Genomic DNA, 24,435 nt, shown 5'->3' with positions numbered 1-24,435 from the left:
CATGTGTGTACATGCAGAAATGCCTGCCCTTAATGACAGCTTCCAAACAGCCACTGTGCATGGTGAACAACTTCCTGAACTCCTTGCCTGGGAATGTTTCCATATCAACTCAGAGCAAGTGGAAACAACAGCTGGAATTACAGCAATAAGGTGTGGGGTTTTCTTTCTTTCTTTCTTTCTTTCTTTCTTTCTTTCTGAACACCATGCAATAAGAAAAAGAAAAGGAGGTTACAAATGTATCTCAGGTATACCACTGGTATGATGAAATAGATGTTTGGCATCTATCATACAGATAGATGTTTGGGCTGGACCTGAGTAGTGCTCAGAATGGCTGCCAGTTTTGTACCCCTGACAGATCTCACTACTGATTGGCAATTGTCTTTGGAGTGGATATATAAGTGTTATCCATTGTCGGATAGATATCTGAGGCAGGCAGTGATGCTGTCATGGTGAGGAATGTTGGTGTCTAGGGATGTGATATTCATGGTGGCAAGGATGGTGTTCTGAAGGAGGTTGTTAATGCTGCAGAGTTTCTGGAAGAAGTTAGTTGTGTCCTGGAGGAAACTAGCCCTGTGTGTGTGTTGAGTGACTGGAGGATAGTTTCTGTGAGTCCTGATATTCTTTCAGTAAGAGTGCGGTACTCAGCTATGAGGGGTCTGGCTTGGTTTCCTTGTTTGTGTATCTTGGGAAGCATGCTGAAGGTCCTTGGGATGTGTTCGTGGGGGATGAGGTCATAGAATTTCTCTTGAAGTTGTTTGGGGAAGGATTTGATGATATCCTTAAATTCCTGTGTGAATTATGGTGTAAGGTCTTTGAGTTCTTTATAGCAGGTGACGTTAGAGAGTTGTCAGTTGGTCTTGTTGACATAATCATCACAGTTGATTACTACAATAGCTCCCCCCATTGTCTGCTAGCTTGTTCTCTAAATTAGATGTCTGGATTGTAAACTCTTTAGGGCTGGGACCATCGTTTTATTCTATTTGTACAGAGTTTAGCAAAATGAGGTGCTGGTACATGACTGGGGCTGCTGGGTATAACTGTAATACAAATACATAATACCTGTGCCAGAGTGCATGGACAAGCACATTTTAAAAATCATGTATTTAAATAGACTGTAGCTGACAGTTAAGAAATCTATTTCTGTAGTTCCCATTTACTAAACATTTGTTTAGTATCTTTCAGTTTTTAAACAAAAGTGCCCATTCAAAACCCCCAAAGTGCTTACATAATAATAAAAAAGATTTATAAACCCATAAAAAATTCCTACAAAAATTAAAATAAGAAACTCAATCAAACCCACCTTAATAAAAAAAAAGCAAGCAACCAAACAGAACCACCACAACAACAGAAGAAACATCGCCCAGATTCTGTAGACCCCACCATTCCGAAAAGCATTGCTGGCCTTGGAGTTTGCACTGATGGTCAACCGATTGAGACTATTACAAAGAGAAAAATGTATTCAGCAGTAGGAAAAAGCCACATATAATATACTTGACCTTGGCAACATTTTGTTCTTTTTTTTTTTTCAAGCATGTCTTTGAAGAGGCTAGTACTGCTGGAGCAACAAATGGAATGTAAATGTACGCCAACTCCATTTTAATGTAGACTTCTCTCTCAAATTGTATGATACTTGCTGCCTAATGAAATTAAGTTCAAGTTACTTTGTGGCAGAGCAAGTGGATACTGGTGGGCAATGGGTTAGCTGGAATATAAGACACAATGCTTCCAAAAAAATTAGCCCCTCTCAATTTTTTTTTCAAATAATCCCTGGTGCTGCCATCCCCCCTTCAGTGCTCACACACAAGATCTTGATCCTACTCCCATTGAAATCCATGGGGCTTTTCCCACTGTCTTAATTAGAAACAGGATGGGGCCCACAAACACACCATGGTAACCATTACATACAAAGCAAAGCACTCCAAATGAGAGCCAAGGTCTTTCTCAAGGAAAGATCACTCATTTCAGTAGGTAACATCTGAATAAATGGAAGATGAAGAATAATTACTGACTACTGTACTGACAGTGTCTTTGTTTTACAGGCTGTTTACCTATGCCTTTTACTGCAGTTAGCCCTGTAGATATTTTATGTTAATCAGAATAACCTCCTGCTTGAACAGAGTAACTAGAACATATACATTCTGAAAGTTAAATAATTGTTTTATTGTAAGAACTTGGAACATTAATTGCTAACATGATTTTTCTTAGGGATTTAAAAAAAAAGCAGAGATCCATAAAAAAGAAAGAAAGAAAGAAAGGATCAGCATGTGCATTAGAAACCAAATTGCCTGCAGGGCACCTTTTGTTAACACAATGTGATTTATTGACATTTTAGTCCATCCTTTGTTTTAGCTTCTGCTTTTCCTGCTGTCACAATTGTGAGTAGATAACATACAATTACATGAAATAAAAATATTGACACAATGTTCTCATTATTACATCTATGTTATAAGGGAGATTTTTAAAGTTGTATGCCTCAATATAGATAGCCATCAGTAGATTCTTTTAGTTTAAAAGCTTTATTAATATTTGCAAAGTACAAATGCAAGTAAAAAAAATGTAAGAAAGGATCCCTAACTCATAATTATGTTTTATATACAAGTTAACTGAGCACAACTGAACTCATATTTACAGTTGTGTTAAAGTACATATAGACAACATTTATTTTAATTGAAAGTGGTTCTACTCCAGTGATAGTTATGGAATAAGAACCTGAACAGAACAGAATGGAAAAGGCTCTCTAAAAAATTGCCATTATTCAATTCATTGTTTCCTGTTCTCAATGTTCTCTTCCACTTAAAGGCACTGATCCTGCTATAGAATCCAGGCAGGCAGACCCTCATGCACAGGTGAATATGATTGCAAATTCGGGGCCCAAATGTGCTCAGTTTACAAGTAAAAACCAGAAATGACAAAAAAAAATCCAACCTTAAATCCAACTGGGATCTGGCAGTCAAGCTGGGCTTTTTCTTTCTCGCATGTCACCACCGAATATAAAGGTTTATTGGGCCAAGGGGTGACTACAGTTATACATATACTGTTGCACTGTCTTCAGATTACACTCTGTAGCCTGGATTAATTTGGGCTGCTGTCATGAACATACAGCTAAGGGTAGCATAAAATCCCTCCTTTACCTGTAAAGGGCAAGAAGCTCAAATAACCAGTTTGCACCTGACCAAAAGGACCAATAAGGGGAGAAAATACTTTCACATCTGTGGGGGGAAGGTTTTTGCTTTGTGTCTATGTTGTTCTTCTCTCTGAGACAAAGAGAGAGACCAAGCAAGTAATCCAGCTCCTACTGAAATGATACATCTAATATAACAGAAATAGTAAGTAATAGCAAGGAAATGTGTTAGATCATCTTTTGTTTTAGCTTGTGAATTTTCCCTATGCTAAGAGGGAGGTTCATTCCTGTTTTTTTGTAACTTTAAAGTTTTGCCTAGAGGGGAATCCGCTGTGTTTTAAATCTTATTACCCTGTAAAATTACCTTCCATCCTGATTTTACAAAGGTGCTTCTTTTACTTTTTTCTTTATAATGAAGTTCTGTTTTTAAGAATCTGATTGGGTTTTTAGTGTCCTATTTGGTTGGTATATCATTCTCAAGCCTCCCCAAGAAAGAGGGTGAAGGGTCTTGGGGGATATTTTGAGGTAACAGGAACTCCAAGTGGTCCTTTTCCTGAATCTTTGTCTAACTCACTTGGTGGTGGCAGCGATACCATCCCAGGGCAAGGAATTTTTGCCTTGGGGAAGTTTTTAACCTAAGCTGGAGGAATATAAGCTTAGGGGGTCTTTCATGTGGATCCCCACATCTGTACCCCAGAGTTCAGAGTGGGGAGGGAACCCTGAGAGGTGCAATTTGCATTTATCACAAACAACAGGTCCTTTCCTCAGCAGCTAAATAAAAATCTCTTTAATAGAGGATACGGATGAGTAACATCCATAAGCACATGAAGATTTTACCACCGAAATTAGTGCAAAAATAAATAAAGTTGCACATATGATACACACAATTTAAAAGTCCCTAGGCTTGTCATACTCACACACTTCAAGATCATATTAAATACAGAGATTAGATGATAGCCAGTGGGGTATAGCGTAAGTGGGATGTGATGCTTCAGCTTACACCATCCTGTCAAGCCCAATATGCTCAATGAGGGTTGGATAAACACCTTCATCCCATTCTATCCACACATATCCAGGGCCATATTTGATGAGATTTCAGACCTGCTGCTCATGTGTGCTATTCCAGAGAACCTTGTTTGGTATTCTGGCTAATTAAACTTCTCAGGCTGGCATAAGTAGGGTTGCCAGGTGTCCAACTTTCGACCAGAACACCCAGTCGAAAAGGGACCCTGGTGGGTCTGGTCAACAGCACTGACTGGGCCATTAAAAGTCTGGTTGGTGGCACAGCGGGGCTAAGGCAGGCTCCCTGCCTGCCATGGCTCCACGCGGCTCCTAGAAGCAAAGGCATGTCTCCGCTCCATCTCCTAGGCATAGGGACAGCCAGGGGGCTGCATACACCAAGCGCCAAGCTCCGTAGCTCCAATTGGTCAGGAACTGCAGCAAATGGGACCTGTGGGGGCGGCACCTGTGGACAGGGCAGTGTGCAGAGCTGCCTGGCCACGCCTCCATGTAGGATCCGGAGTGGGGGACATGCTGCTGCTTCTAGGAGCTGCTTGAGGTAAGTGGCACCTGGAGCCTGCACCCCCTCCCCTGCCCCAGCCCTGATCCCCCTCCTACCCTCTGAACCCCTTAGTCCCAGCCAGGAGTACCCTCCTGCACCCCAAACTCCTCATCCCCAGCCTCACCCCAGAGCCCACACCCCCAGCCCACGTCCCAACCCCTTGCACCAGCCCTGATCCCCCTGTTACCCTAAGAACCCCTTGGTCACAACCTAGAGCCCCCTCCTGCACCCCAAACCTCTCATCCCCAGCCCTACCCGAGAGCCTGCACCTCCAGCTAGAGCCCTCACCCCCTCCCACATCCCAACACACTGCCTCAGCCCAGAGTCCCCTCCCGCACCCTGAACTCCTAATTTCTGGCCCCACCCAGGAGCCTGCACCCCCAGATGGAGCCCTCACCCCTCCAGCACCCCAACTCGCTGAGCCAGCCCATGAAAATGGGTAGGTGAGGGTGGGGAGAGTAAGCAACAGAGAGAGGGATAGCTCAGTGGTTTGAGCATTGGCCTACTAAACCCAGGGTTGTGAGTTCAATCCTTGAGGGGGCCACTTTGGGATCTGGGGCAAAAATTGGTCCTGCTAGTGAAGGCAGGGGGCTGGACTCAATGACCTTCCAAGGTCCTTTCCAGTTCTAGGAGATTGGTATATCTCCTTTTTAAAAAAAAAAAGGGGGGGGGGGGATGGAGTGAGCAGTGGGCAGTGCCTTGGAGAATGGGTGGGGCCTCGGAGGAGGGTCAGTTTTGTGTGAGTAGAAAGTTGGCAACCATAGGCATAAGTAATTTGTGTCAACCCCATTCCAAATGATTTTGATATGTCAATGCAGTTTACTTCATGAATACGTATACCCCAATATCCAAAAAAGATGCTATTTTAAGATTTTTTCTTCTTTGGGGTTTAATTGTTTGTCACAAGCTATATATTGCTAAATCTCCTGACCTCAGTCAAGCACTCTACTTATACTATCAGGCCTCATTAGGCCTCAGCCTTTTTCCAAGCCTACCTTAATAATACTCCTCACTTTACAGGTTTCTCTACTTGCATTTCAGTTGTATTAATATCATGTAAAAATAATAAAGTAATTTAGCAAGCAATATATGAATTAAGCTTGCCTCATAATTTCCATAGGATCTGGTCCTGGGACACTGGTCACCATCTCTTAGTGGCACCAGCGTAGCCCTGCTGTCTTTACAAAATTTGCCCAGGAATTGTAATTTAGCAAACAATTCTGTTGATGATGCCAAAGAAGGAATCAAATTCAGCTCACCAGAATGAACAAGAGCCAAAAGAGGTAAAATATTTTTAGCTGGTTTAAATGGTATAGCACCACTGAAGTAAATGGAGTTACACAGATTAACACCAGCTAAGAACCTGGCCCAGTATGTCAACAGGGACCCTATTCTGCAACCCTAACATTGTATTACACATACTGACATGAATAATCTCATTAACATCAATTGAACAACTTTTATGAGTTAGTGTTTCTTAGTACAAGTAAAATATGCAGAATCAGGCCCCAAAGTATGCCAACAGGAGTTAACAATTTTTCCATTGGCCTTATGTATGTTTTGGAATTACTTCCTTCTATTCAACTAGGAGCCATATAACCTTTCAAATGTTTATGCTGTTAAGAAAGAATATCTTCGGTGACCAATATGGCTTGCGATTATCTTTTGCCTTTTATATAATTTAGAGTTGCTTACGTGCTAATGTGCTTTCTAAAACAAAATGAGTAAACACACAATGGTGAAGAATAGGGGAACAGATACTCTGAGAATGAGTCAAGGTTTCAGTTAGATGCATGAAAGCTTGGCTGACTGGCCGTCAGAAAATTCTAACACACATCTTTAAATATACCATTACGGAACTGTACAGTTAAAAAAAAATGACTCCAACATGCCATAATTGCTTTAATCGTTACATTTATTTTACAGAATTGAATTGATTTTTGGAACGTAGCCATGACAAAGGCTGTGAACACTGGCTATAACCACTAGGAAGGTGAAATGCTTGTTTTTGACCTACATTGAAATGTGAAGCCCAACATGGGCTTTGAGAGTGCATATTTTGCATAGGTCATTGGCTGAGGCTGTGTTTTTCACATAGAGTTTTCTGTCATTGTTTGACAGATTTTTGAAAGCATGCTGAATAAAGCTTGAACTTGAAGCATCCATGTGAAGTTTTGGGGGCATGAGTTTACAAGGCCTCTGCACAATGAAGTCAGGGAGAAAGGAAAAAAATATTCTGCACCTGAAGGTCTTACAGCAGAGGTGGGCAAACTATGGCCTGTGGGCCACATCTGGTCTGTGAGACCCTCCTGCCCGGCCCCTGAGCTCCTGCCCCAGGAGGCTAGCCCAGGGCTTCTCCTCTGCAGTTCCCCCTCCTCTGCAGCCTCAGCTCGCTCCGCCGACAGCGCAATGTCTGGGGGGTGGGGCTGCGAGCTCCTGGGGAAGCGCAGCTGCAGAGCCCGGCCTGACCCAGTGCTCTGTGCTGCGCGGTGGCATGGCTGGCTCCAGCCAGGTGGCATGGCTGCCTGTCCTGGCGCTCTGGGTGGCGCGGCTGTAGTGCTGCCAGCCACTGGTGCTCCAGGCAGCGCGGTAAGGGGAGGATTTGGATAGAGGGCAGGGGAGTTTGGATGGTGATCAGAGGCGGGCTATGGATAGGAGTTGGGGTGGTCAGAGGGCAGGGAACAGGGGGAGTTGAATGGGGGCAGAGGTTCCAGGGGGGCAGTCGGGAATGAGAAGAGGGGTTGGAAGGAGCAGCAGGGGGCAGTCAGGGGCAGGGGTTCTGGAGGTGGTCACGGGACAGGGAACGGGGGGTTGGATGGGGCAGGAGTCCCGGGGGTGCCATCAGGGGTCGAGAAGCAGGAGGGGTCGGATATGGGGTGGGGCCGGACCACGCCTAGCTGTTTGGGGAGGCACAGCCTCCGCTAACTGGCCCTCCATACAGTTTTGGAAACCTGATGCAGCCCTCAGGCCAAAAAGTTTGCTTGCCTCTGTCTTACAGGATCAAACTCTTTCTCAGCTTTACAGTCTGAAATTTATTTTGCTTCAGTATGTACAATGGTATACTTATATTATGAAGCTTTGTACTGGGGACAGTGTCAGATATTTATTAGATATTGCATGCAGCCACACTTTATTTTTTTTCAGTCTGTGTGATCATGTTACTGCCTGCATTGATAAAATACTGTCACTTATGGAGTTGTGTTAATCTCTGTTTGCTGGCAGTCCTGAAACAAAAACATTGTTCTGGTCAAACTGAAAGTTATTTTTTTTCTGAATTTCTGAAGTTTTAAAAGTAAAAAAAAAAAAGATCCATTTTGGGTCAAATGAAGTGTTCCGTTTCCCTTCTGGGAAATTTTAACCATTGTTACTAAGAACAGAAATGATAAGCTGGAGAAGGTGGTGGTGCCCGCCTTGTACCCAAGAGCTAGAACATTCAGCTGGGCAGTGGGAGAGCCAGCTTCAAATCCCCACTCTGGAGCAGACTCAAACCCAGGTCTCCCCCTTCTCAGGTTTGAGTGCCCTAGTCCCCTGGCTATTGGCAGGTGAGGTGCTTTCAGTCTCTTCTATAGAAACTGTTCCATTTTGTATAAAATACTTGAATAGTCATTGGGGCAGATCGAGAGAGAGAGCGAGAGAGAGACTGACCCTGTAGCCCGGTAGTGAGGATACTCGGGACAGGTGGAACCTAGAGTCCAGTCCCTGCTCTAATGACTATTTTATTTAAATATCACAGTCTCTAGTATTGCATAGATGGACATTACCTTATGTTATGGAATTAACAGATCATAAATCCTACCCAGAAATAAATAACCAATGTTGTTGTGGAAGGACAGCTTGGACCAATCAAATTTAAACCTTTACCAAATATCTTCTCACCCCCACCTTAGCTCCTCTCTCCCCAGAGAGCTTCCACCACCTCCCTTACTTACATGCGGAGTAATCAGTCACCCACCTGTCTCAGTGAATTGGCAGACCCCATTTAACACGTTCTGAGCAAGACCAACAGATGCTAGCAAGATGGAGCGCTAGAGATGCTTAATGCTAGTCTGTTCAGGGAATTACTGCTGACTGACACATGGACTGCAGTGAGGAAGATAAGTGATTTAGAACAGTGGCTCTCAACCTTTCCAGACAACTGTACAGACACCCCCTGGGTTACGCAAACCCGATTTACGCAAATTTCTAGCTTACAGAAAAGATTCCGTAAGCAAGAAATAGGAGGGTTCTTTTGGGGGGGGAAGGGGGAAATGGTCGTGTATGTTTCCGACTTATGCAAAATTTGAGTTGGGGAGTGTCTGTACCCCTTTCAGGAGCCTGATTTGTCTTGTGTACCCCTAAGTTACACCTCACATAAAAACTACTTGCTTACAAAGTCAGACATAAAAAACACAAAAAAGTGTTACAGAACACTTTTACTGAAAATTTGCTTACTTTCTCATTTTTACTATATACAGTCGAACCCATTTATCTCGACCTCGGTTAACTTGCCAACCCTATTAAGTCGACGTTTTACAAGTGGAACCGCCAAACTCCCTCTTTGTCTTATGGGTTTCTCATCCCTTATGTCGATTCCCCGAACCCTAATATCTCGAGCCCGGCTCCCCGCGTCCCCGACCCACCGTGTCCCCAGCCGCCCGCTCCCCGGCTCTCCAGCCGCACGGTTCCCCAGCCGCCCGCTCCCTGCGTCCCCAGCCGCCCAGCTCCCCGCGTCCCCGACCCACCGTGTCCCCAGCCGCCCGGCCCCGCATACCCGGTCCCTGCCCGTCCCCGCAGACCTGGTCCCCGCTTCGCCTGCCGCCCGCCCGCCCGGCTCCGCTTCGCCGGTCCCCGCTTCGCCGCCCGCCCGTCCGCCCGGCTCCGCTTCGCCGCCCGCCCGGCCCCGCATACCCGGTCCCTGCCCGTCCCCGCCTGCCCGCCCGGCCCCGCATACCTGGTCCCCGCTTCGCCTGCCGCCCCCCCGCCCGGCTCCGCTTCGCCGGTCCCCGCTTCGCCGCCCGCCCGTCCGCCCGGCCCCGCTTCGCCGCCCGCCCGCCCGGCCCCGCATACCCGGTCCCTGCCCATCCCCGCCCCCCCGGCCCCGCATACCCGGTCCCTGCCCGTCCCCGCCCGCCCGCCCGGCCCCGCATACCTGGTCCCCGCTTCGCCTGCCGCCCGCCCGCCCGGCTCCGCTTCGCCGGTCCCCGCTTCGCCGCCCGCCCGTCCGCCCGGCTCCGCTTCGCCGCCCGCCCGTCCCCGCATACCCGGTCCCTGCCCGTCCCCGCCCGCCCGCCCGGCCCCGCATACCTGGTCCCCGCTTCGCCTGCCGCCCGCCGCCCCGCCCGCCGGCTCTGCTTCGCCGGTCACTGCTTCGCCGCCCGCCCGTCCGCCCGGCCCCGCTTCGCCGCCCGCCCGCCCGCCCGGCCCCGCATACCCGGTCCCTGCCCGTCCCCGCGCCCGGCCCCGCATACCCGGTCCCTGCCCGTCCCCGCCCGCCCGCCCGGCCCCGCATACCTGGTCCCCACTTCGCCTGCCGCCCGCCCGCCCGGCTCCGCTTCGCCGGTCCCGCTTCACCGCCCCGCCCATCCGCCCGGCTCCGCTTCGCCGCCCGCCCGGCCCCGCACCCGCATACCCGGTCCCTGCCCGGCCCCGCCCGCCCGCCCGGCCCCGCATACCTGGTCCCCGCTTCGCCTGCCGCCCGCCCGGCTCCGCTTCGCCGGTCCCCGCTTCGCCGCCCGCCCGGCCCCCCGGCCCCGCGTCGCCGCCTGCCCCCCCCGCCCCGCGGCCCCGGTCCCCGCGGCGCCCGCCGCCCGCCCCCCCGCCCCGCTCCCCCGGTCCCCGCTTCGCCCGCCGCCTGGCCCCGCTTACCCGGTCCCGCTTCGCCTGCCGCCCGGCCCGCTTACCGGGTCCCGCTTCTTTGGATGCCCGGCTCCGGGTCCCCATCCACGGCCGCCCGGCCCCGCTTCCCCGTCCCGCTTCGCCGGATCCAGCCACGTGCAGGCACCGCGGTAAGGGGGCAGGGAGGGGGTGTTGGAGAGAGGGCAGGGGAGTTCAGGGGTGGGGGGGTGGATAGGGGTTTATCTCGATCATCGGTTATCTGGACTATTTTTGGCAAACCCCTAGGCTGGCAACATAACAGGGTTCAACTGTAGTTATAAAATCAGTCGATTGGAATATAAATATTGTAATTACATTTCAGTGCATAGTATATAGAGCAGTATAAACAAGTCATTGTCTGTATGAAATTTTGGGTTCTACTGACTTCGCTAGTGCTTTTTATGTAGCCTGTTGTAAAACTAGACAAATATCTAGATGAGTTGTGGTACCTTCTACTGATTGAAAACAACTGATTTGGAATGAAAAAAAGAGTTAATGATTGAAGTAAATGTGGGGGAGGGGAGGTGAATAACATAGGGTTCCTTGCTTTGCATTGGTTTACACTTGTGTGATATGCAATCTAGAAATCTTAACTTTAATAAAAGGGTTGTTTTGTCTGGGGCAGCATTTAATTTAGGCTGACAAAGGTATGAAATCTACTTAGTTCTTTTAAATGCGGTTCACAATGAAAATAACTAATTTTAATAAGCTATTTTTTGAAACAAATACAAGAACTGCTTTCAAATCTGTAAAAGCAACGTAATGCTCCAGTAACGCATTTATTATTGTGACTACTGCAAAGCAAGAAATATTGAAATACAGCTGATCAGGTCAAAGCCTCAATTAGGTGCATCACAGAAAAACCATTTAAAAAGCCCATGTTTAATTTCCATTCTGGAGACAGGGCTATTAATCTCAGATAGTAACTCCTACATTTACATGAGGAACTTTGTCACACTCTCTACCTTGGTGGGCCCTTGTTGTGTATTTGGTTGTCATGGGTTTTGTTACTATGGCAACTGAGTTAGACTATTAAGGGATAGCTCAGCCGGTTTCAACCGGCTGAGTGAGCTCTCTGTTTCTGTAAATAAAATGGAGGTTTTGGTTAGCTGTCTGCTCTCTGGCCTCAAGTGATTCCTTACTACACCGGCTGCCCCTAGGACATAACACTGGCGACGAGGGTGGGATCCTGGTGCTGCTCCAGTAACAGAAGGAAGTAGAAGTCAAGGTAAAGACCAAACAAAGAAAAAAAGCTGCTTGTTTGCACTGACTGTGAAAGTGAAACTAAAAATCATGGCTACTCTGACCAGGCCCCTGGAGCCTTTTGATGAGAATACAGAGCAGTGGCATGTGTATACTGAGCGTTTTGAGCTTTTTGGTATTGCAAATGACATTACAGAAGCGAAGAAGGTGCCAATATTCTTAACTGTTGTAGGGGCTAAAACCTACTCTCTGCTACGCAGCTTACTACACCCTGTTAAGCCTGAGACTAAATCTTACAGTGACATTGTGGAAATCCTGGGGTCTCATTTCTCCCCAAAACCACTGGTAATTGTTGAAAGATATAGGTTCCACAAAAGAGACCAAAAGGAAGATGAAACAGTTGTACAATTTGTAGCCATTTAAAAAAAGCTAGCAGAACACTGTGAATTTAAAGAGATGTTAAATGATGCCCTGCGTGACAGGTTAGTGTGTGGCCTCTGCAGTGAAGCTATACGGAAGCGCCTACTGACAGAGGCTCAGCTTACATTACAGAAGGCTGTTGATATTGATGTCTCCATGGAACTGGCTACAAGGGAGGCACAATACATCGGTGCATCCCCTAGGGTGCAAAAAGTGTCACAAGAACTGACCCACAAAACGGTGCAGAGTCAAGAATGTTACCGCTGTGGTAAGCTGGGTCACCAGGCATCAGAATGCTGGTGTAAGGACCTGGTGTGTCGACACTGTGGCAAAAAGGGACACATTGAGTATGCCTGTAAACAAAAGAAAAAGAGGCCTGTGGTCTGGCCGACAAAAAGAGGAACCTTGCATACCCTAGAGCAGACCCAGGATGATCAAGGTGACACCTCCTCACAAGAGGAAGTGCCACTGCATGTTTTGTCTTTGGCAGCGGGCTCACATGAATACTGGGTAACCCCCTTATTGGAGGGCAAACCTATACGCATGGAACTAGACACCGGTGCAGCTGTCTCGCTGGTTCCTGAGACTGTGTATAAGGAAAAGCTACAGCATCTTCCGCTTAAGGCAACAAAAACTGTTCTGAAGACGTATACAGGTGAAGCTGTGCCCATGTTGGGCACTATTGATGTTAAGGTGGAGCTCAATGGACGGGCGGCTAAATTGCCACTGTTTGTGGTGAGAGGTGACTACCCAGCCTTAATGGGTAGGTCTTGGCTTGGGAAGATTCAGCTGAACTGGGCAGAAGTGCACCGGATGACTAAAGAAGAAACCAGTCTAACCCCTATACTAAGGAAACATGCTGCTGTTTTTGGAGATGATTTGGGAAGTATGAAGGGAATCACTGTGACATTGAACATTAAACCTGGCAGTCCACCAAAATATCTGAAAGCCCGAACTGTGCCATATGCCATCAGGCCAAAAGTTGAAGCAGACCTGGAGCGCCTGGTCACCAATGGAGTCCTAATACCAGTTACCCATAGCTCATGGGCCACTCCTATCGTTCCAATCGTGAAGAAAGATGGCTCTCTCCGGATTTGCGGTGATTTTAAAGTCACTGTCAACCCAGTGTTGTGTGCAGAGCAATACCCGCTTCCCCGCATCGATGACCTCTTCGCAGGCCTGGCTGGGGGACAAAAGTTCAGTAAGATTGATCTGAGTCAAGCATATTTACAGATGCACGTCGATGAAAAGTCCCAAGAGCTGTTGACTATTGTGACTCATAAGGGCCTTTATCGATACTGTCGCCTACCCTTTGGAATCACATCGGCTCCCGCCCTGTTCCAGAGGGCTATGGACCAGATCTTGTGTGGCTTGTCAGGAGTTCAGTGCTATCTGGATGATATCCTGGTCACTGGAAGAAATGAAGAGGATCACTTAAAGAATTTAGAGGCTACCCTACAAAGACTGGAAGAGTATGGCCTACGAGTTCGCAAAGACAAGTGTGAATTCTTCAAGCCCTCTGTTGAATATTTGGGACACATCATCGATTCTGCAGGTCTTCATAAGGCCCCTGCAAAAGTTAAAGCTATTGTGGAGGCTCCCCCACCTCGAAATGTAAGCCAGCTACGCTCATTTCTAGGACTACTGAACTATTATGGAAAGTTCATCTCACAGTTAGCCACACTGCTAAAACCACTTCATGAGCTCCTTGGGCAGAACAAGGCCTGGAAGTGGACTGAAGCCTGTGATGTTGCATTTAACAAAGCTAAGGATGCATTGTTAAATTCTGAAGTTCTAACGCACTTTGATCCATCCTTACCCCTGCAATTGGCCTGCGATGCTTCCCCTTATGGAGTGGGAGCGGACGTGTCACACATTATGCCTTCGGGAGAAGAAAGACCTATTGCTTTTGCTTCACGCACTCTAAGCAAAGCAGAAACTAACTACGCCCAAATCGAACGTGAGGCATTAGGAATTGTTTTTGGAATTAGGAAGTTTCATCAGTACCTGTTTGGGCGAAAGTTTACTCTTCTTACAGACCATCGACCTCTGACATCAATTTTTGGACCCTACACAGGCATTCCCCCATTAGTTGCTAGTCGTATGCAACGTTGGGCATTGATATTTTCTGCACACACATATGAAATCAAATATCGGAAATCCACTCTGCACGGCAATGCAGATGGCCTCTCAAGGTTGCCTTTACCGGTCAAACATCAAGATAGTGCCCAAAAGGAAATCTTCTACTTTGAACAGGTAGAGAATACACCCATCACTGCTACTCAGATAAAGAAGGCAACCCGCGTTGACCCAGTATTATCCCAAGTTATGGACCTGGTGATGCATGGAAAATCTCGACAAACCTCTCCGGTCTCACCCGACCTTGTTCCCTACATGTCCAGGCGGACGGAGTTATCGGTCCAATCTGGTTGTTTGTTGTGGGGGAGGCGTGTCATTATTCCACCACCTCTGAGATCACAGATGTTAGAACAGCTACATTCCGGTCACTGTGGAATAGTGCGCATGAAGGAAATTGCACGAAGCTATTTTTGGTGGCTTAGATTGGACAGTGCTATTGAAGAGAAGGCAAAAGCTTGTATGTCATGTCAGAGTGTAAGAAATGCACCCCAGTGGGCACCCCTACACCCATGGGACTGGCCTGAAAACCCGTGGCAACGTATTCACGTTGACTTTGCTGGCCCCCTTGAAGGAAGCATGTTCTTGGTGGCAGTAGATGCCCATTCTAAATGGCCAGAAGTCTCTATAATGCAGTCCACTACTGCAGAGAGTACTATCCAAAAACTATGAGGACTCTTTAGTCGTTTTGGTCTGCCAGAACAACTTGTGAGCGACAACGGACCGCAGTTCGTCTCTCAGGAGTTTCAAAATTTTATGAAGGCAAATGGGATACACCACATCATGTCAGCACCATATCATCCGTCCACCAACGGATTAGCTGAAAGATTTGTGCAGACAATGAAAAACGCTTTGAAATCAGCAAAGGGACAACACTCCATTCAAAAGCGTCTGGATACCTTCTTACTTTCCTATAGAAACACACCTCATGCTACGACCCAGGCTTCCCCAGCCTTTCTAATGATGGGACGACAGCTGCGCACTTGCTTTGATCTGCTGAAACCTTCTGAACCCAGACAAACTGTGCAACATCAGCAGCAATATCAAGTAATCAGACGGGCACCCAGAGCAAAAGACCGAACCTTTAGCCCAGGGCAGCCAGTTTTGGCTCGGAATTATACTTCCAGAGCTAAATGGGTCCCGGCCACAGTCATCACTCAAACAGGACCTGTTTCCTATACAGTCCGGACTGCAGAGAATCTTACCTGGCGGCGACATGTAGATCAGCTGCTGCCAGGTCATGCCAGTCTTCAGGACCCATCTGCAGTTGAGGGGTCTGACTTCACCCCTCCTGGTGAGACACCGAATCACGAGTCACCTGTTCCTGACTGTTCTCCTCCATTACTGCCGGCAGCTGAGATACCCCTTTGCCCAGCACGAGCTGATACCACCTCCTCACCTATTCGTGCTGCGGACCCTGAGCCCCTAGTACTTTCGGGTGCAACAACACCAGAAGTTCGCCGTAATCCACCTAGAGACAGAAGGCCTCCTCATCGGCTGGATCTTTAGTTAGGGCGAACCCACGGTTATGGGGCAAAATAATCCCCAGGGTTTAGCCGGGAATGGAGGCAGTCTACCCTCCTTCTCTAGTTTAGTGTGTGTTTTATTTAGGGGATGTTCTTATTAGGGGGGGAGGAATATGTTGTGTATTTGGTTGTCATGGGTTTTGTTACTATGGCAACTGAGTTAGACTATTAAGGGATAGCTCAGCCGGTTTCAACCGGCTGAGTGAGCTCTCTGTTTCTGTAAATAAAATGGAGGTTTTGGTTAGCTGTCTGCTCTCTGGCCTCAAGTGATTGCTTCCTACACCGGCTGCCCCTAGGACATAACAGCCCTGCGCTTATTGGCGAATTTGCTCACCTCAGTGATCTTCCCCTCTGGTGGAACCCACAGTCTGGGTCAACTCCTCCTGTGTCTGATCAGGAGTTGGGAGGTTTTGGGGGAACCCGGGCCTGCCCTCTACTCTGGGTTCCAGCCCAGGGCCCTGTGGATTGCAGCTGTCTATAGTGCCTCCTGTAACAGCTGCATGACAGCTACAACTCCCTGGGCTACTTCCCCATGGCCTCCTCCAAACACCTTCTTTATCCTCACCACAGGACCTTCCTCCTGGTGTCTGATAACGCTCGTACTCCTCAGTCCTCCAGCAGCACACCCTCTCACTCTCAGCTCCTTACATCTCTTGCTCCCAGCTCCTCACACACACAAACTGAAGTGAGCTCCTTTTTAAACCCAGGTGCCCTGATTAGCCTGCCTTGATTGGCTGCAGGTGTTCTAATCAGCCTGTCTGCCTTAACTGGTTCTAGCAGGTTCCTGCTTACTCTAGTGCAGCCCCTGCTCTGGTCACTCAGGGAACAGAAAACTACTCATCCAGTGATCAGTATATTTGCCCTCTACCAGACTCCTGTACCCCACTGGCCTGGGTCTGTCACAATAGTAGGAAATCCCACAATGAACCATGTTTAACATAGTCTTTTTTAAACATAAAATAGATAGTCTCCTGTAGTAACTGAGTAATTTTTGATCAATTCCTTTGAATAAGCCATATAATTTTTGACTCTTTTTGAACTATATTCCTAACTTGTTGAATCAAATAAAGATGACATCTAGTTTAAAAAAACAAAATGCTGAAATGTAAAGAAAATTAGATAGATATGACATGAAAAAAATATAAGGAAGGTAAATAGCTTCCAAAGTCAGGCACATGAATGTTAGGAAATGCCAGATTTACAATTGCCTGTGAGACCTTAATTTTTTTCCCCTTGTGCATCCATTCTATGCACTGAATAAGACAAGGGACCTGTGGAAAAAACAGTATGTGATTATGTTGCTATGGACTATATCATAGTGAATATGCACAAAGGATGCCCATGAAGGGGCACCTTCAAGGATTTGACCCTTATCAGCTATTTGCCTGTTCAAATATCCAGTTTGTTTGCACTATTTTTGTAATTGCACATGTACATCAGGTATTGAATAGCACACCTATTTTGTGTTCAGTCCTAGGTTTCTAACATATTTAAAATGTTGCCATCTTTGTGATTTATCCCTTATTTTGAGTAACTAAACTATAGCACACTGAACTGAAACTTATCCCAGTTACGCAGATGTGCCATTTAGAAGATACTAGTTAAGCAGATTCTAATACATCTATATTTCTGTGGCATTTTCTACTTAGGATGTTCCTTTCGGACAGCTTACCAAAATGAACCCATTTATGTCACAAGTCGCTAAACAGAGCAAAGAAAGAAAGACTAATACTTTATATTACCACCCATAATTTTAGTTAGCCTTCCCTTTCCCTTTCTCCTCCTCATAAGAAAAAACACATGTCTACTGTTACTGTATGTCTGACACACACTATATAAATAATGTCTCTATTTAATATGGAGTCTTGCCTAAGGTGATTTTATTTCATTGCCAATAGCTACAAATAAAAGAGTTTATGTCGCCCTTTGTGCTTCTGAGTCCTCATTAACAACACTCTTTATTTTAAACGTATTCATGAAAATAAACTTTTTACTTAATCCATTTCTATTTTCAGCTTTTTGTGGCAATTTTAGTGTGACTGTTATGCGAAAGCAAATATAGCTTTATACAATTTTGGCCTGTAAAAAATTCAGAACATCTTTTGTAAGAACAATAATTATTTTTTATAGTGTTTGATTGCTCTCTGTGTCTTGCAGTGTTCTCTCTCGAAAATAAAATATCTTTACCATGGCACTTCTTACTTGTCCCCTAACTAGTCTCGGTATTTTCAATCTTTTCTCAAATGAAAGTCTCTTCATGACTAACTAGTCACTTCACCAGAAGCTCTCTATTTTATGAGACAGATTGACCAGAATTTAATACCGTATTCTAGATGAAGGCATACCATTGATTTATGTCATGACTTGATCTTTTCTATCCTGCTAGAAGTGTATTTTAGCATTGTGTTTGCCTTTTTGACCACTCCCACCTCTGAAACAGAGGTTTTCATTATGCTGCCCACAATGATGCTCAGGGTTTACTGTTTTCCCCTGAACATAGTTGATTTCAGGCTCAGTGATAGATAGATAGATAGATAGATAGATAGATAGATAGATAGATAGATCATTATTGCTTCCAATATATATTACCTTGCATTTGTGAACAATCAATTTCATCTGCAATTCTGCTGCCCATTCACCTAGCATTCTTACACCCCACATAGTCTGCTCTAGTCTTGACAAGCCTAAATGATTTTATGTCATCTGCAATTTTTGCCACATTACTGTGCAATCCTTCCTCCAGGTCATGGTTAAATACTAATCCTAGTTCAGAATTTTGGGGCACTGCATTTTTAGTTTGCAACATGACAAAAAAAAGACTATTTTATTCTTTCTGTTATCTCTTTCTTAGCCAGTTTCTAATCTGCTTTATCTCTCCCTCCATGACTTATTAGTTTTCTTAATTGTCTCGTGTGAGGAACTTTGTCAAAGGCCTTTTGAAAATCCGAATACATTAGATCCACCAGTTCTCCTTCATTTACTATTTTCCTGACATGCTCAAAAGAGTTCTTATAGATCAGAGAGGGATTATTTTCCTTTAGAAAAGCTATGCTGGTTTCTTTTATCATATGTTAGTCTAAGGATTTTTTTATATATTTTATTCATAATTATCATTTCAATCAGATTACCAGTGGTTGGTCATTGCCAGAATCATTCCATCACTTAAAAAAAACAAACCAAAAAACAAAAAACAGGCACAACATTTATTAACCCTCAGTCCTCCAGTATACTTGATTTTAATGAGAGTTGCATATTTTTGTTAGCTTGGCCCCTTCATTCTTAAGTTACTCCAGAACTCCTGGGCGTCTCCTCTTTTTGACACCCCCATTTCTTACGGTATCACATCTTTATTACCTGAAAAAAAGTAAGTATCCCGGTATCCTCTCTGGTGAGGACTGATGCAAAGAAATCATATAGCATCTCTACAACATAACCTCCTGAATTTCTCCCTTTATCCTTCGCTAGAATAACACTCACTGATATTCTCACAGGCTTCCTATATCTGAAGAATGTCTTATCCTTTTTATGTCTTTGACAATATGCTCTTCAAATTCCTTCTTAGACCATCGAGTTTCCATTTTTCATTCTACCTGCCATAGTTTATATTCCTTGTTATTAGTGTGATTTGGGCTGGGATGGAATTACATTTTGTGAAGCATACCTTTTGGTTCATGTAACTCTTGTACCCTGTTATTTAGCCATACTGGTTTACTTCTTGTCTACTTTTTATATTCTTTCTCAAAAAAAAATCTATGGGCCCAATCTATTTTTGCATTCACATTCAATTGTGAATGCAAAATGTTACCACATTTCATTTAGATGTCTAGTTAACTTATATACAGGGACAAACAGGTAATTAGACATCTTAATGTTATCACATATGCCAGCAATTTTGATCCTACACTTTTGTGCCCACAACTGCCTGGACAAAAAATGGAAGCCAGGTTGAGGCAATTTTAAAATTTGGCTCATATGTCATATATTCTTATTAGAGGATGTGTATGCATATGCAGCATTGATTTAAATTGCCGTAAAGCTTTTTTATTCATATAAAAATTGTTTTAACAGGCTGACAAATATTGTATGACATTTTGTTAGAAAATATAGCTTAAATCCTTTGCCAGTTTTATTCTTATCATGTATTCACTTCAAAGTTCTTCACTGACATAGAGTGTTAGAGGGTACTTTGGCAGAGGTTTGGATGTCTATTCAAGGCTCACTTACAATAATTGGATTTTACTGTTTTCCTACCAGAATAAAATGATCCTAACATTTCCTTTCTTCCAGAAAGCTCTGGCAGACTTCCCCCAGTCAGGGTAGGTCTTGTCCTGAAGCATCATATCAGTGACCTATGGAGGAAGAAGGAAAACATTTAGCTTTAAATCAGTGTCACAAAGTTTTAAACACAAATTTTTAGATTACAAAAGATTTTTCATTTCAGATCATTCTAATCAACATTTGTAACAACAGCTACGCTGAAAATCTGAACAAAGATATTATCTGCAGCTCTCTTATTCAAAACCTACATGAACTCTGGTTTGCCTTCTAGAACTGGTATGTACACCTTCCTGAGAGATGTAAGAAGGCTCTGGCATTGCCAAAGATGCAGAGAGGATAGAAGCTAATCTAAATGAGCCAGTTACTTATGAAGATCTAGGAAAAAATGGATGTAAGTTACTTTCTTCATAGCCATATGAAGAAGGCAAACAGTATGGTTCCAGTCCAGCCGGGGAGGTAAGTCCAAGTTCTATGAGCATAGTGTCGGGAGAATTTTGGCTATGAAATCTGAATTGCAGTCCAAGGTGTTGAAGCCAGGGAAGCTTGTGCAGTAAGGGCCATATGCTACCCTCGATCTGCTCTCAATCCCAGATGCCAAAGAGAAATGTGCACACAGAGTAAAGGCCATATATGACCCTAAAACCTGTGCTGTTCTCTTACATGGTATTTAAAAATTGAAATGCTTATTCTAATTTTCAGTACTCATATTTAAATGGACCATCTGTCCAACTCTGCCCAGAGACCCATACACACGTACTACTTTTGGATGATTTACAAAAAAAACTAAACTGAACTAAAGCAATGGATTTGGATATCCATGATCTTTGGGCGTGTTAAAAAGCCATATCCTTTTCTTCAGATTAACACTCTTATAAAGTATTGAAAAATACAGTATAGTCATTTCATACACCATGCTATTTAGAAAACCCAGTGGTGGGGAAAACATACACAAGTTTTTTTTAAAAAAAGGTCAGTACACAGTACTTGCTGTGAAATGCAGTAAAACAAATGTTTGTCTGCCACTAGCATCACTACACTGTTTAAACTATTAGTTACTTTAATAAATATAAAAGTAACTCCTAAAGAGATTTCAACAGAAATCCCTCCTAGTTTTCTTCACTTCCAAATAGAACCCAGTTTTATGGAGAATTTTCTATTTTTATTTTCTTCCTGGTTTATTTTTGAAGCATGGAGTTGGTTTGGTTTGGGTTTTTTAATTTAATCAGCTAGCATGTGAATTAGTACTTTCATTCAAAGACATTTTATAGTATTTATCAAAGGGAACACAAACCCTATGTTTAAATCAGGGATCGGCAACCTTTGGCATGCATCACTTCCCGCAGCCCCCATTGGCCTGGACCGGCAAACCGCGGCCAGTGGGAGGTGCGATTGGCCGAACCTGCAGATGCTGCAGGTAAACAAACCATCCCAGCCCGCCAGCGGATTTCCCTGACGGGCCGCATGCCAAAGGTTGCCAATCCCTGGTTTAAATCAAAGCCACATATGAATCAAATTCATCTCCCAACTTTAGGATTCTCAGACCTCAGGGGGTGAAGGTGTTCAACACATTGCAGAACTGGGTCCTAAATGATGATGAAAACTTTAAGCGTATATGGTATATAAACAAATATGTACTCCAATGATTCTATTATTCTTAGCTTGAAGAATTGATTGTATCCTGAAATACTATTTCCTTTGGTAATTCCTTTCTCCGATCACCCATGTTAAAACCACCAAAGTTAACTAAATGAATATTTGGATATGTATTTAATGCTTAAAAGGCCCCTCTAAAGACTTAATTAATTTCATTCAGCAATACTTTTCCAGTTCCAGGAAGATCCTATACAGTAATAAATATTTGCAGGGAAACAGATGATTACCGGGTGGGTTTTATTCAATTTTCAAAATGTTTTCTCCAGAGTACTTTCTGGGAAGTACTTATTATATTTGCTAGAAGGAAGCAATCTGCAGCTGTGTGACCAGTTATTACAGCAGCGTGTTTTATAAGAATGGCATTCAAGTAAGTGACATTTGCTGAGGAAAATGGCATGAAGAGGCAGGAAATGTTCATTCTGATATCAGACAGCTGGTCTTTTTCATCTCTTAGCTCCAGCATTTATTTTAAGTCTTATCATCAGATCAATGTCAGGTCACTTGCAGCTAAATTGGCAGAAGCAAAGACAGTCATTAAAGGGATGCATTCAATAAAGAAAAATCCAATTACCTTTTGCATTAGAGAAATCAAATTCATTTTCTGGTGGTGGTCAAGGACAGTCATTGTGGAAAATGGTGCATGTACTCAGCTTTGTCACAATATAAATAATTTTGTTTGGATAGGATCAATATAATAGCAACGAGTTGTTTTAACTTCCACCAGCATTGGCAGAAAACAAAAATTCAACCTTTTTGTTTTCCACAAGTTAAAGAATTTATTTCTCTCTTCACATCTCAAAATCCAATGCACTGCCTGGCAAACATTCATCTCTATTAGCTCAGACTATCTGGAAAAATGCTGCATATACTGTGGAATAGATGTTCCACGATGTGCAATTCTTGCATTCTTCAAACATTCTATCTATGTATCTTGTATAATCAAGATAAAATGGGAAAAGCCACCTGAAAAATATCCATTACTTACTTAATTAATTTTGTATCTATTACTATGAAAGAACTAGGAATGTGATACTGTATTAAAATTGTTTGCTTATACTGACTCAATTTAAAAATGTATGGCTTTTTATGCATAACTGTGTTCCTATGTTCCTGTGTTTCCTAGACACCAGGGTGCAAATAAGTGATGGTCACATTAACACCACCCTATACCGAAAACCTACCGACCGCTATGCCTACCTTCATGCCTACAGCTTCCATCCCGGGCACACCACAAGATCCATTGTCTACAGCCAAGCACTGAGGTACAACCGCATCTGCTCCAACCCCTCAGACAGAGACCAACACCTACAAAATCTCCACCAAGCATTCTCAAAACTACAGTACCCGCACGAGGAAATAAGGAAAGAGATCAACAGAGCCAGACGTGTACCCAGAAGCCTCCTACTGCAAGACAAACCCAAGAAAGAAACCAACAGGACTCCACTGGCCATCACATACAGTCCCCAGCTAAAACCCCTCCAACGCATCATCAGGGATCTACAAGCCATCCTGGACAATGATCCCACACTTTCACAGGCCTTGGGTGGCAGGCCAGTCCTCGCCCATAGACAACCTGCCAACCTGAAGCATATTCTCACCAGTAACTGCACACCACACCATAGTAACTCTAGCTCAGGAACCAATCCATGCAACAAACCTCGATGCCAACTGTGCCCACATATCTACACCAGCGACACCATCATAGGACCTAACCAGATCAGCCACACCATCACCGGTTCATTCACCTGCACATCCACCAATGTAATATATGCCATCATATGCCAGCAATGCCCCTCTGCTATGTACATTGGCCAATCTGGACAGTCTCTACGGAAAAGGATAAATGGACACAAATCAGATATTAGGAATGGCAATATACAAAAACCTGTAGGAGAACACTTCAACCTCCCTGGCCACACAATAGCAGATCTTAAGGTGGCCATCCTGCAGCAAAAAAACTTCATGACCAGACTTCAAAGAGAAACTGCTGAGCTTCAGTTCATCTGCAAATTTGACACCATCAGCTCAGGATTAAACAAAGACTGTGAATGGCTTGCCAACTACAGAACCAGTTTCTCCTCCCTTGGTTTTCACACCTCAACTGCTAGAACAGGGCCTCATCCTCCCTGATTGAACTAACCTCGTTATCTCTAGCTTGCTTCTTGCTTGCATATATATACCTGCCCCTGGAAATTTCCACTACTTGCATCCGACGAAGTGGGTATTCACCCACGAAAGCTCATGCTCCAAAACGTCTGTTAGTCTATAAGGTGCCACAGGATTCTTTGCTGCTTTTACAGATCCAGACTAACACGGCTACCCCTCTGATACTTGTGTTCCTATGTTTCACTTAATGTTCCATTAGAAAAATGAGTATTGTCTATAAAGACTTACAAACTACAATTACGTGGTATGCACAGTCAGATGCTTGTTCAGTGAAAAATAAAATTGGCATTTCTTGTACTGCCTTATCGAACCACAAACTTCATTTTACAAGACACAAATATCAATATGACTGCACATTATCTAGGAGGGTAACCCAGCAATACTTTAGTGGCACATTTCTCTTTATCATTAGGTCAAATATGCAGAAATGCTTATGAGTCACAATGTTAGCTAAAGATTTAAAAAAATTGATGGTGCATTGTGACATGGTACACTGCAACCATGTAAAAGCAAAAAAA

General features: G+C 44.5%; 1 protein-coding gene across 15 annotated transcripts in view; it reads right to left on the bottom strand.

The window, feature by feature from the left end:
• Nucleotides 1-24,435, bottom strand: part of TMEM117 (transmembrane protein 117) — a 360,911-nt gene that overhangs the window by 124,027 nt on the left and 212,449 nt on the right. For all 15 annotated transcript variants that reach the window (XM_045032325.1, XM_045032335.1, XM_045032344.1 and 12 more), the window contains one exon: nt 20,072-20,169. In XM_045032325.1, the coding sequence (XP_044888260.1) occupies nt 20,072-20,169 (98 nt within the window). The remainder of the gene's footprint in view (nt 1-20,071; nt 20,170-24,435) is intronic.

This window comes from Mauremys mutica, chromosome 1 (genome assembly GCF_020497125.1).
Source record: "Mauremys mutica isolate MM-2020 ecotype Southern chromosome 1, ASM2049712v1, whole genome shotgun sequence".
NCBI classification, from domain to species: Eukaryota; Metazoa; Chordata; order Testudines; family Geoemydidae; genus Mauremys; species Mauremys mutica.
The sequence above is the reverse complement of the archived record's forward strand: the minus strand, read 5'-3'. Positions and strand labels throughout refer to the sequence as shown.